This window comes from Triticum aestivum, chromosome 2B, assembly GCF_018294505.1.
Source record: "Triticum aestivum cultivar Chinese Spring chromosome 2B, IWGSC CS RefSeq v2.1, whole genome shotgun sequence".
In the NCBI taxonomy this organism is placed as follows: domain Eukaryota; kingdom Viridiplantae; phylum Streptophyta; class Magnoliopsida; order Poales; family Poaceae; genus Triticum; species Triticum aestivum.
In genome coordinates this window covers 116798736-116812615 of record NC_057798.1, presented here as the reverse complement: position 1 = coordinate 116812615, position 13880 = coordinate 116798736, and the positions used below count along the sequence as shown (strand labels likewise).

The 13880-nt window shown below is 50.6% G+C and overlaps 1 protein-coding gene across 1 annotated transcript; it reads left to right on the top strand.

The window, feature by feature from the left end:
- The first annotated feature begins 2049 nt into the window (after window positions 1-2049).
- Window positions 2050-12079, top strand: LOC123039071 (uncharacterized). Its single transcript, XM_044462372.1, has 9 exons — window positions 2050-2219; window positions 3403-4117; window positions 4181-4329; window positions 4767-5664; window positions 6699-7141; window positions 10627-10702; window positions 11301-11456; window positions 11567-11756; window positions 12006-12079. Exons 1-9 carry the CDS (start codon window positions 2050-2052, stop codon window positions 12077-12079), a joined length of 2871 nt encoding a protein of 956 aa, XP_044318307.1.
- The last annotated feature ends 1801 nt before the right edge of the window (window positions 12080-13880 follow it).

Genomic DNA, 13880 nt, shown 5'->3' with positions numbered 1-13880 from the left:
CTCTTCGTGTTTTTGGTTGCTTATGTTACCCCAACCAATCCGCTACTGCCAAACATAAACTCGCACCTCGGTCAACTGCTTGCGTCTTCTTAGGATATCCGTCTAACCACAAGGGTTTCCGTTGTCTAGATATATCTACCCGTCGAGTGATCATCTCTCGCCATGTCATGTTCGACGAGACGATTTTTCCTTTCTCCTATTCTGCCCAACGCCCTACGAACCCCCTGGTAGAGCTTGATTTCCTTGTTGACTTGGTCGCTTCACAACACACACCATCCAGCCCTGTCCTACCCAACGTGCATGTGCATGCCAACCCCTCCATACCGGGCCGAACCACACCAGCGAGCACCCCGCCAACCCACTCCCCATCAGCTCGCACCCCGCCTGGCTCTTCCACGCGCTCACCTCCCAGCCATCCGCCTGGCTCCCCCGCTCGCCGCAACCCGCGATGCATGCCAACCCGCAACCCACCATGCATGGCAGCCCCCCATCTACTCCCACGACGGACCGGCCCAGTTCTTTCCCTGGTCTGCCCTTTCCTTCCACTCGCACGACGACGCCCACGGTCGCTCCTAGCCCGACGCCCTCTGACTCCTCGGCGTCCACTAGTCCATCCTCGCCGGTCGTGGTGCACCGGCCCCCTTCCCCGTCCAACACTCACACCATGGTGACTCGTGCTAAACGTGGTCTCTTCCAGCCCGTTGACCATCTTAATCTCTCCGCGACTCACTCCACTCCCTCTCCTAGCTATTCCGAAAACATACCGGGGTGCACTTCATGACCCGCACTGGCGTCGTGCTATGACCGAGGAATTTGATGCTCTTGTCACTAACGGGACGTGGTCTCTTGTGCCACGTCCTCCTCGTTCTCATGTTGTTTCAGGAAAGTAGATCTTCAAACATAAATTCTACTCGGACGGTAACCTTGCCTGGTACAAGGCCCGATAGGTGGTACGAGGTTATTCTCAACAACAGGGCATTGATTTCGATAAGACATTCAGCCCCATTGCTAAGCCTGCGACGATCCGCGTCGTTCTCAGCCTTGCGGTCTCTCGATCGTGGCCGACTTATCAGCTCGACGTCAAGAATGCTTTTCTCCATGGCACTCTTGACGAGGAGCTCTACTGCCAGCAGCCTCCCGGCTTTGTTGATGCTCGCTGCCCGGACTACTTGTGTCGCCTGCACAAGTCTCTTTACGACCTTAAGCAGGCCCCACACGCTTGGTACCAGCGGTTTGCCCTGTTTGCACATCGGTTTGGCTTTGTCGCTTCCAACTCGGATGTGTCTCTCTTCATCTACAGGAGCGGCACAGATCTCGCTTTCCTCTTATTGTATGTGGACGACATAGTTCTCACTGCATCGACGGATCAACTCCTCCGACAGCTGACACAACATCTCCATACAGAGTTCGCCATGACAGACCTCGGTACTATGTCATTCTTCCTTGGCATCTCTGTCACTCGGACATCCTCAGTTAGGTGTATGCTTATTGTGTTTGTATTCTTTGATGCATTCGCTTTGCATCCAATCGCTTTAAAAAATATGAAAACCAAAATCAAGAAGGCACAATCCTAATTTGCATATTTTTATTTTCTTTTGGAGAATATATCCAATCTGCATTTTTTTAGAGTATATCTTTTTTCCTGATAATCTTTTTAGCGTTTTTTTTAGAATGTTTTGAGCGTATATCCGATTTGCATCTAGTCCATTTACGCCCTAACTAATTGGGCCAAAGGCCCATTGACACGTAATCCGTTTACGCCCTAACTAACGGGGCCAAAGGCCCGTTGGAACAAAACGTGATTTAAGCGGCCACCTCTCCATTTGCGGAGAAGGCGCGTAACTATCGCCTCTATCCCCAAAATCGAATTTTGGTTTCTAATAAAGCGGCAAGAACTCAACACCATTTCGGCGGATCTCTCGGTAACTTGGATCCCTTCCTCCCTCCCTTCGATCCCCTTCCCCATAAGCGCTTCCCTCCATGGATTTCCCTGCATAATCTTCACGCTGGGCGTCCCTGAACCTGCGCGCAGGCCATCTGCTCGACGAAATGCGCCGGACGACCACCCAGCGCTGGGGGCCGCACCGCCGCACCGACCGGGTGTCAGGCTCCGGCGCCGTCGCGGTCGACCGCCTCAGCGCCCTCCCTGACGCGCTCCTGCACCACATCATGTCGTTCCTCAAGGCGTGGGAGGCGGTGCCCACCTGCGTGCTCGCGCGCCGGTGGAGTAAATAGCATAAAACTACCACTTTACAGGCTAGGGTTCCAAAAGACTACCGATTTTTAATTTTTCTCAGATAACTACCAAATGGGTGGTTGGCTGTTTCAGAAAACCCAAATCGTCGAGTGCTTATCTATTAATCATGATTATGACAGGTCGAACCCGCACCTAAACTCACCGTCAGTTTGACCGTTTAGTTTGACCGTTACCTGACGTGTGGGCCCCACACGTCAGTGTCTCTTCCTCCTGCTCTTCTCCTTCCTTCTTCTCCTCCCTCCCCGCAGCCCCGCTTGCGCCAACTCAAGTCATGGCCGCCGGCCACCCTGCTGCCCGCGCCGCCGCTCCTTGACCTCCACGGCGACCAGAAAAAACAATGGCCGGCTCCTGGTGCAGCTCATCTCATCCACCAGTGAAAAAATAAAGGCCAGCTCCACCTCCTTCGTGTGGCCATGGCTGTCGGCCCTCGTTGCTGCCCATGCTGCCCCCTTCTGCGCGGCCATGGCGACCGTCTCTGCGCGGAGGCCGGCCACGCCATACGCCAAGCCAGGGAAGGAGCGTCGCGCGAGGAGCAGCCCGCACCCAGGAGCACGGGCCGCCGCCAACCACGCGCCATGGCCAGGGGGCTGGGACTCCGGCCGCCGCGCCCAGGGGCTGGGACTTCGGCCGCCGCGCCCAGGGGCTGGGACTCCGCCCGCCGCCTTCGGACTCCATGGCCACCGTGCCCTGGAAAGAGGGAGAGGGAGAGGACGCACGGCGGGGAGCTCACGAGAGGGAGAGGACGCACGACGGTTGCGGCGGCGCTGGAAAGGAGCTCCGCCGCGACCGGAGGGAGCTCCCCGTCGAGCACAGCGGCGAGTGCGCTCCTGTGGATCTTGAGCACGGGAGGGACCCGATGGCTTTTTTCAATTTGTTTGGAGGACCTTATTGCTTTTTTAAGTTTGCAGGGACACTGACATATGGGCCCTAGATGTCATTTAACGGTCAAACAAAGAGTTAAACAATCAGTTTTCTTACATGCGGGCCCCAACTGTCATAATCACGATCAATAATAAAGCACTGGACAATTAGAGTTTTTTGAAACAGTCGTCCCCTGACTTGGTAGTTATCCGAGAAAAATTAAAAACCGGTAGTTTTTTGGAACCATAGCCTGTAAAGTAGTAGTTTTATGCTATTTACTCGCTCCGGTGGCGCCACCTCTGGGAGTCCGCGCCCTGCGTCGACCTCCGCCTGCGCTACATGAGCCGCGACGGCGACCCTCCGCAGGAGTTTCGCGACTTCGTGCACCGCCTCTCCCTCCTCCGCGATGTGTCGGCGCCGGTGGACACGCTCCGCCTGCAGCCCAGCGACGAAGACGCCGGCTTCAACGAGGAGGACGCCAGCATCTGGATCAGGACTGCTCTCAAGCGCAAGGCGCGGGTTATTCATCTTGCTGGGCATCACACGAGAGCCGCGTCGTTGGACGGTGTGCCCTTTGTTTCGTGCCACCTCAAGATCTTGAAGTTGTCCTACGCCAGGCTCGATGACAGTGTCCTCCGACAGCTTTCTGCTAGTTGCAAATCCTTGGAAGAACTGGATCTCAAGGATTGCTTGCTGACAGACCCTGGGATTGTGTCTGCCTCTTTGAAGACCTTAATCATGCTTAAGTGCAAGTTCAATTCGGGCTTCTCAATTGCACCTCCCAGCCTCTTCTCCATTGCAGCTCCCAACCTCGTACTTCTGCACCTCATCACACCGTATGCCCAAGTTCCGTCATTTACCAACTTTGGGTCACTGGTCATAGCCACTATCTTACTTGATGACCATTTCTTGAGCAATGAATTTGAACACATCAGCAATAAAGATGACTGTGATGAAACTACTGATGACGATGGCAATGATGATAAGAGGAGCTATAGGATTCATGATGCCTCTTCCTTGAGTGATGATGATGATGATTTTGGATACATCGGTGATTTTGACAAGTTTGGATATGGATATGGTTTTCCTGAAGAAAGATATGGGCGCAGTGGTTACAAGGATAATTATAATTATGGTAGCAATATTGATAGTGATGATAATACCTATGAATACTGTGAGATCGCAAATGATGCAAAGTATGGCTACAAACAGTGGCGGAGCTAGGATTTAAAATCAGGGTGGTCCTCCTAAAAAAATTGACGACAAATGTGGCATGTGAATGTTGCTAGAAATTACTAATACCATATATAAATAGATTAATATGGTGTTACAAACATTGACAAAGTTATTTGCCGAACCCCACGTTTTTTTGAATGTCCCCGGTCCTCTTTATTCTTCAATAATTCTCCAACAAAATTACTTCCTATCAATCATAATGATATACTCCATCCGTCGCACAATAATTCTCAAACAAAATTACTTTCTATATCTTGGGACAGGGGGGGTAACTGAGAAAGATCATGGGTTGATGTAGTGTTCTACAAATAATGATTCCCTGCCTACCTGACTTCAGTCTCGGGATAAACTGAAATCGGGGCTGCTGCACGCGTCCAGTCTCCCGGCTCCAGTGAACCAAAGGAGCACGAAGGGCTAGAGGAGCTGCTGCGTCTGGACAAATTCAGATTTGTACCAAGAATCTTGTGAAATTTGACGTAAATTTGTCCAACATGACCATGGGCCTTGACATCGACAAAGGAGTCTCGGCGTCCTGTGACTCGGAGGGTCGCTCGACGCTGGTCTCCCCGGTGGCTGCGATGGCGGGCGATCCTCGGGTCGCGGCAAGCTCTCCCAAGGTGTTGACCGGCCTCGGCGAGGGCGGGTTGAAGCTCCAGAAGAAGACGGCGGGCCGCAAACCACCTGCGGTGGCGCCGGCGAGCCCCCCAGCGGCCCGTGCGAGCGCGTCGGTCCCGCCGCGGCCGGTGGTGATGGCGCTGGCCTCCCCTGGGGGTCCGGCTGGGGGGCACTTCGTCGGTCATCCCCCCCCCCCCCCCCCCGATGCTCTCCGGGTGGAGGTGTCCAAGGTGGTGCCCATCCCCACGGCCAGGCGGTCCAAGGCGGTGGCGTCCCCGGCGACTCAGGAGAGGATGAGCTCTCGTCCGAAGGGTGCCAAGGGCAACATGCCTTCCCTCCAACGGGCCCAGCTCCTTCAGGCGCAGAAGAATCTCGAAATCGAAGGTAACCCCATGCCCCGCTTTACGATTTTTGAAGATTATTCAGATGCGAGCTTGGGTGGTATCTTAGCGGATAGTGGCGTGGAGATGTCTGATGCGGGGGAAGCGCACGAGGTGTTGTCTCTCATTCGCGCAAAGGAAATTGCGCAGGCTGCGCTTGCTCAGGCAGCGTTGGCCCGCGTTGCGCCAGCAGCGGATGAAGCAGGGGCTTCTCTGGTGCCAGTTGCGCGGCCCGATCAGGAGGACAAAGTAGCAGGGGCTGCGCCGTCTTCCTCCAACCGTCGTCCTGCTAAGACACGGCGCGTGGCCAAAGCGGTTACCGCTCGCGGTATCCTTCTACGCAATCGCATCATATAATGTGTTTCATCTTCTGGAACATCCGAGGCTTCGGCCACGCTGGGAGGCGGACCCAGTTAAAAGAGTTCATTAGGAACGAAGAAATCGACGTGGTCGGCTTGCAAGAGACTATCAAGGCCGAGTTCAACCATCGAGACCTGCTAGCTGTCGACCTGTTGGAGCATTTTGTTTGGCATTGGGTGCCTGCGGTAGGTCACTCGGGGGGCTTGCTGCTAGGAGTTAACCTAGTTTGCCTTGAGGTGGTGGCTTGGGATGCCGGCCGATTCTTCCTGTCGGCACACGTGCGACACCACGCCACTCTTCAAGAGTGGGTGGTGATTGCCGTGTATGGTCCGGCCGATCACTCGCTTTCGCTCGAGTTCTTGGGAGAACTCCAGACCAAGGTGATGGCTTTGGGCGCGAGCAACCTACCTCTGCTGGTGGGTGGTGATTTCAACTTGATCCGTTCGGGAGCGGACAAGAATAACGATATTATTAACTAGACAAGGGTGGCCATGTTTAATAATGCTATTGCATCCATGGCCCTTAGGGAAGTGGCTCGCGTGGGGGCTCGATACACCTGGACCAACAAACAGCTAACGCCGGTGCGATCGGTCTTGGACAGGGTTTTTATGTCCTCGGAGTGGGAGGTGTTGTTCCCCTTGTGCTCTCTGCACGCCGAAACCAGGATTGGGTCGGATCACGTCCCCCTCATCCTTTCCTCGGGGGAGGAGAGGCTAAAACGCAGCCCGCGCTTCTTCTTTGAAACCGCGTGGTTGGAGTCTCCGGACTTTGAGCAAATCATCCTTTCGAAATGGGAGAATTGCGTCGCTCGCATCGGGAGCGTGCGCGGTCCGATGGAGTTCTGGATTGCCGCAGGGGCGGGTATGCGTGCGGCTCTCAAAGGGTGGGGAGCTAACCAGGGTCGCGAGGATAAGCTGTTAAGAGCGCGCCTGAACGAGGAGCTCGCCTAGCTGGACGCTGCGACAGATGTGCAGGTCTTTTCCGAGCAGGACTGGGCCCAGCGCTACGCGCTTGAAGCCCAAGTCGAGTCCCTCCTTAGGGCCGAGGAGGAGTACTGGAGCAGGCGCAGTGGAATAAAGTGGACGCTCAAGGGTGACGCGAACACAAAATATTTCCACGCCTACGCAAATGGCAGACGCCGTAAGTGCGCCATCCTGAGACTTCAATCGGAGCAGGGGCTCCTATTGCGGCAACAGGATATCGTCCGACACATCTACGAGTTTTACATCCAACTTATGGGTTCCGGGGAGGAATCCAGGGCTCGACTTAGGGCGGATGTGTGGGACCCTGCACTGCGAGTCACGGACGAGGAAAATGAGAACCTGAGCTTGGCCTTCCTCCCTGAGGAGATTGACAAGGCGACGCTGGGTATGAAATCTGACACTGCGCCCGGGCCGGATGGGTGGCCGGTGGCGATGTTTAAGCGGTTTTGGCAAGTGCTTAAAAGTCCAATTTTCGACGTTTGCAATGGTTTTATGCGCGGTACGGTAGATATCTCTCGCCTGAACTTTGGGGTTCTCTCTCTGATCCCCAAGGTCCCGGGCGCGGATCACATTAGACTTTTCCTCCCTATCGCTTTGATTAATGTTTCGCTTAAAATTTGTGCTAAGGCTTGTTCTACTCGCATGTCTCCGATAGCCCATTGCATTATTAGTAGGACCCAGTCGGCTTTCATTCGTGGCCGTAACATCTTGGAGGGGCCGTTGGTCCTCCAAGAAATAGTCCACTCCATAAAACGTGCTCGACAGCCCGCGATTCTCCTCAAACTTGATTTTGAGAAGGCGTACAACCAAGTGAACTGGGAGTTTCTCCGACAAGTCCTCCTGGGTCGAGGATTCTCGTCGGTTTGGGTTCACCGCATGATGCAGTTGGTCTCAGGAGGCCAGACGGCGATTGCGGTGAATGGAGAAGTAGGGAACTTCTTCCGCAACAAGCGTGGGCTGCATCAAGGGGACCCAACCTCGCCGTTGCTTTTTAACTTTGTGGCGGACGCCTTAGGTGCCATGCTAGACAGAGCTCGTTTGGCCGGCCACATCAGGGGAGTGGCGGACAATTAATTCTGGGAGGAGTGTCTCACTTGCAATACGCGGACGACACACTTCTCCTATTCGAGCCCGATACACACAGTATCGCTTCGGTCAAGGCTATACTGTTGTGTTTTGAACTCATGTCAGGTCTTAAAATAAACTTCCACAAAACTGAAGTGGTGTCCATACGGATGGACGCGACCGAAAGTCAACGGGTTGCCAACTTGCTTAACTGCAAACTTGGCCAGTTCCCATTTACCTACCTCGGTCTCCCCATTGCGGCGAAGAAGTGTACAATCTCCGACTGGGAACCCCTCTCCTCCAAGGTTGCGAATAGGGTCTGCCCGTGGAGGGGCCACTTTATGTCTTCAGGGGCAAGACTAATCCTAACCAACTCCAGCCTCTCTTCTCTGCCCATGTTTGCCATGGGCCTGTTCTTGCAGGCGGACGGGGTACACTCTAAGTTTGACACACCACGGTCCCGTTTCTTTTGGGAAGGAGCGGGACCGAAACGGAAATACCATATGGTTAAATGGCAGGCCGTGTGTCGTCCTAAAGCCCAGGGGGGTCTTGGGATCATCAACTCCAAGTTGATGAACATCGCACTAATGTGCAAGTGGATCTGGAAAATGACTCAGGGCGAAACTGGCCCCTGGATCGACCTCCTCCGTGCAAAATATTTCCCGCATGGGAATTTTTTTGACGCGGCTCCCCGTGGGTCTCCTTTCTGGAACTCCATTCAATCCCTCAAACCCTTCTTTGCCAGGGGTGCAAAGTTTGCGGTTAACAATGGACGCTCTACGCGTCTTTGGCTTGATCTTTGGATTGGCCAATGACCCTTATGGGCGGAGTTTCGCCAACTCTACTCCATAGCGGTCGAGCCCGAGCAACGGGTTGCCTCGGCTCTTCGCGCCTCCCCCCCTGTATTAACTTCAGGCGCGAGCTATCAGGGCTGGAGTTGGCGGATTGGGATCGCCTTCAGGCTCTGCTACCGGACGTCCGATTGTCGGATTCCGCGGATTCGATCTCGTGGAGGCTTTCGAGCTCTGGCAAATTCTCTGTCAAATCCTTGTACAGAGAGCTTTCCTGCGGCCAGATCCCGTCGGCGGCCACGGGGCTTTGAAAGGCTAAAATCCCGCTCAAAATCAAGGTCTTCCTCTGGCAACTTTTCCAAGATCTCCTTCCTACCTCTATTAACCTCGCTAAGCGCAACGGCCCCGCCTCCAGCCCCTGTGCGCTGTGTGGGGTCCCGGAAAATGCTGACCACGCTTTCTTCCGGTGCTCTCTGGCTCGTTTTGCCTGGAGCGCGGTCCATGCGGCCGCGGGAGTGGATTGGGATCCGCGCTCCCGATCTGAGCTCGTGTCTGCCTTGTCTCTGGTTCAAGGCACGTCTCGTAGGGTCATGTGGACTTGTGCGGCGGCTATGATATGGGCTATTTGGAATATCCGTAACAAGTTTACAATTGAGGGTGTGTTTCCCTCGCATCCCACTGACGTCATCTTCAAATGCATCGTGTTCTTGCAGCAATGGGTGCCGCTGGGAAGACAACAGGATTCTGATCTCCACCGCCAAGCTATCTGCCGTCTTCGCACCGTCTACTTCGAGTCACGGGATCCGCCGTCTGATGTGTTGGCTGCCGCATAGGGTTGGGCAGCCCCTTTTGGTCCTCGTACCTTTCGAGCCTGCGTGCTCGTAGTTTCTGGGCTGATTGCCTTGTACCGCAACTCTTCATCTAGCGGTCTTTCCCTTAAACTTTCGCCTCTCATGGCGCCTTATGTTGGTCTTGTGGTTGTCATACTCTGCCTAAGTTTGTGGGCTTTATTAATTTAAAGCCGGATGTCCCTGACGTCTATGTTCTAAAAAAATAATAAAATATTCAGAGCAAGTGAGCAACCATGGGGGATTAGGGTGGATCAAGGGATGGGGTACCTCTCTCAAAGAAGCTGACGGGCTCAGCTCCTGAGCGGATTGGGCAGCTCCGGCAGTTCGGCTAATAGGGCTGCTTGGCGGTGGTGCGCGCCTGCGCGGGCAGCAGCCGGCCGGGCGGCGGGCGGTGGCTCCGGGCGGTCGGGCAGGTTGGCTCTGCTGGCGGCGGATCAAAGTTGGAGCAATCGCTGCTTCGTGAAAAGCAGATGAGCAACGTAGGCTGTTTGTTGGGCTTCTTTTTTCCAGGCCCATCTCCTAATAGCCTATACTCTATGGACCAGCCCAAAATCTCAGGGTGGGCCGCGGCCCACCCTGTCCACCCTGTAGCTCTGCCCCTGGCTACAAAGGTAAAGGCAAGCTTTCCATTAAAGTGCAAGATCTTTGCCTGGCTCGCGGTGCAGTACCGATTATGGACATCCGACAGACGGGTACGACATGGACTGCAGGACAACCCCTCACCTTGTTATACTTGTTTGCAGGACGAGGACACGGTTGAGCATATCGTGGTGCAGTGTGTCTATGCTAGACAGGTGTGGCACAAGTGTTTTGACTCCCTGGAAATCAACATCCCTCACCCTAACAGCACGGACACATTTGGTGGTTAAGGGCACGAGCTGGCTTTCAAGGGAAGCACAAGCGAGGCTTTGATTCACTCGTCATTGTCGCGGCTTGGTTGTTATGGAAGCAGAGGAACGCTAAGGTGTTCAACCGACCGGAACAAGTTAAGGACTGCAATGAGTTAGCTAGAGCCATCCTTGGCAAAATTCGCGACTGGCATAGTGCAGGTGTAGGAGTGGGTGGATTAGATCGTTTTGTGAGAGATCACGATTGATCTTCCTATAGGTGTGTGTGGGTGCTCGGGTGATCGATGTTCGCATTGATCGCACGAATCTTGTAAAAAAAATTCTTCCTTCTATAAAAATATGGTATGCTATTGGCGTACTCTCGAAAAAAAAATTATAGTATTCTAGGTGGCCATCATATGCTTGAGAGCCTTTCCACAGCTAGGAGTTTGGAGTTGTTAACTGATGCTGGGGAGGTATAACTATCACCATCTTTTACTGATTTCTCTTTTTCCTCTCTTATTTTCTATTTATATTTTCCTTGGCATGGCCATAGTTATAATGGAACATTTTTTCCTGGACGTTTCACAATGAAATGCTGGGTTCCCTCCAATAGAACACATGTGTCGAATGAGCACATTTCTGACCTTCTGCTATGGTGTAGTACTAGTTTGTTTAATCATCAATTGTAGCTTCAAGGCAGTATTATTCATCAATTATGTTCTCATAGGAACTTTGTTGTTTTTCTCTTTGTTGCAACAGTGTATCTTTTCAACAGATTAGCTATATATATATATATATATATATATATATATATATATATTCAGTTTTTATAGGAGTGTCTAAGGCCGATGTTCCTTCAGTTACTAGAAAAGAAAGATGAATGATATGAAACCAATACGTGCTACTCTTCTAGCAATACATCACTATATGATAGATGTTGTTTTCCCTTCTTTTTGGAGATGGGTATCTTTTTTCTGTTGAATAAACCATCCATATGCAGTTTTTACTGTGAGAAGTTGATTCGAGTTACTACCGTTCTTTCCTGAATACTCTTTTGTCTGCATTATGAAGGTGGTTCTGGATAGGGAATTGAGAAGGTGTCCAACTTTTAGCAACCTGAAGACCCTGTCCCTTGGTGAATGGTGTATGGCCGCTGATTTCGATGCATTAATTTTGTTGCTACAGCATTCACCTAATATAAAGAGGCTTTTTCTCCAACTCAAATTGGTATGTGTGATTACATATTTGGTGTATGCTACTTGATCCTTGACTCCATTGTTCTTAGTTTTTTAGTATCTGATCGCACACTTAATGACAATTTGGTTAATGTGCTAAAGAACTTCAGCACAAGGAAGGCATTGGAAACAGGTATCAAACTACAGGGAAGATCATTTACTTGCAAAGAACTTAGAATGGTGAAGATCAAATGTTCAAAGGACGATGGGAGAGTCCACACCTTGGCACATATGTTCAGGGCAAATGATATACCGCTAGAGAATATTTATGTGCGTCGGAGTGGGAATGCTTGTGAGTCATACCTTTTTCTTCATAACCATTTCATATTTCCTTGCAATATCAGTATTTCCTTACTGCTTTATATGTGCATATGCTATTTACTGAGATATAAAGAGCACATTGCCTTGTTCATGAAAAGCTAAATACGTATAAATGGGCATATAATCTGCTTAGTGTATCATCGATATTCTGTTAACTAAAAGATGTTCTTTCATACATGGTCCTAATCTACAGTCATCTACTTTTTGATATTTCTACCAGATCTCCGTGGCCAGAAGTTTATGAGAGACCTCGCCAAGCAAGAACTGGATGAATGTGGGGACGACTGGATGTAACATCCAGAAGTTTACGAGGGGTCTTCTAGATATTAAATCCTGCCGGCGATCGACCATCCATTATGTACTAGTTAGCAAGGTGCAGTAAGAACCCTTGATCTCCATGCAGTACTGATGATGCTTTCAAAGCTTCACCCGATCTTTTGACGTCCTTTTTAGTAGCATGGGCTACAAATCGTCGGGATGTTCTTCCTATACTATAAACTAATTCATCTGTGTGGTCTGTAGTAAAATTTGCTTTCTTACAAGAATAGAAAAATAAATTATGGATGCCCCATGCCTGAATTATGGTGCAGCTGAGATACGCTTTGTTATTTCACTCCGACAGTATGACTGTAGGGTTTTTTATCTTCGGAAGTTTAATACAGTTGTATATTGAAATCAATGAAAAATTGAAAATTTGAAATGCGTTTCACATGCAGTGAAAAGGAAATACACTTCATATACAAACAGGTTGAATATTGAAGTAAACTTGATGCTCTGCAATCATGTGTGCCTACAACTATGAGCGGCGAGGTATTTTCTCTCAGAATAACAAATACTAACACCTGAAAAAATACACTGCATTTTTGTTGTTGAAAAAGGACACTGTTAATAAGATGGTGAATTTCACTTTTTACCCATTGTTTGTGTATTTGTGATAGTATTTGCCCCATTTAAATTTTCGGCCACATCGTACCCCAAAATTGCTGTGTTGTGTGGTGTTTAACCCAATTTAACACTTTGCCCTGATTTTAACCAGTTGGGTCCCCTTGTCAAGATGATGTGTGTGATGGCCAGTATTCCAACTAGGAGTCTTTTTTTTGATAAAGGGCGCTTTTATTATCTTGAAATGTAGCATCAAGCGGATACAAAACATTATGAGTAACACCCGGCCTCTGCATAACTAGGATGCACACAGCCCAACATGGAAAGCCTAACAAAATGAATGGAAAAAAATGATAAATCGGCGACAGTAGAGTCCTATAGACCGACACTATGCCTATGTCGCAAGGGATGGTGGACCGATCCGGAGATTATGCCGCCACCCATGTTGGGTAAAAACCACCGTAGCCACCTGCTCCAACCACGTACACACCACCTTGAACAGCGGTTGGTACTCCACTTGTTGTAGCGTAGACCACGTACGAAGCGAGTGCGTACAACGGAAAATAACCTGCAAAGGAGAAGCATTTTTATCATTGAAAACCAAATCATTTCTACATAGCCAAAGCGACCATAGTAAGGCGTATGCTCCCACCCGTATTAGCGTTTTGAATCTATTTAGAATACCGTCCAACCAGTGATCAAAAATATTGGCGATACTTGTGGGCGGATACAAATTTGACGCTATTTGGATGATTGACCATGTAGTACGTGCAAACTTGCATTGGAAAAAGAGGTGTTTGATTGTCTCTTCATGAGTACAAAAACAACACTTCTTACTCCCTGGCCAGTTGCGTTGTGCGAGGTTGTCTTTGGTTAGAACAACTTCCCTACGAAGATACCACATGAAGATTTTAACTTTTAGTGGAATCTTTGACTTCCAGATTTTCTTATTGTTACTCACCGGTACCTCAGAATGCATGAGTGCACGGTACATAGAGTCTACTGTGAATGACCCTGGTGTAGTAAGGTTCCAGTGAAACACATCCCGACCTTGTCTAATATTAATCGAATCCAGACGGGATAAAAGATTGTGCCATGACATAAGTCGGGGGGCCAATCAAATCCCGCCTAAACGAAATATTGGGTGGGGATGAACTGAGCACTTGCACAATAGTATTATTCTTTTCGCGAGCAATGTTGTATAGGGCTGGAT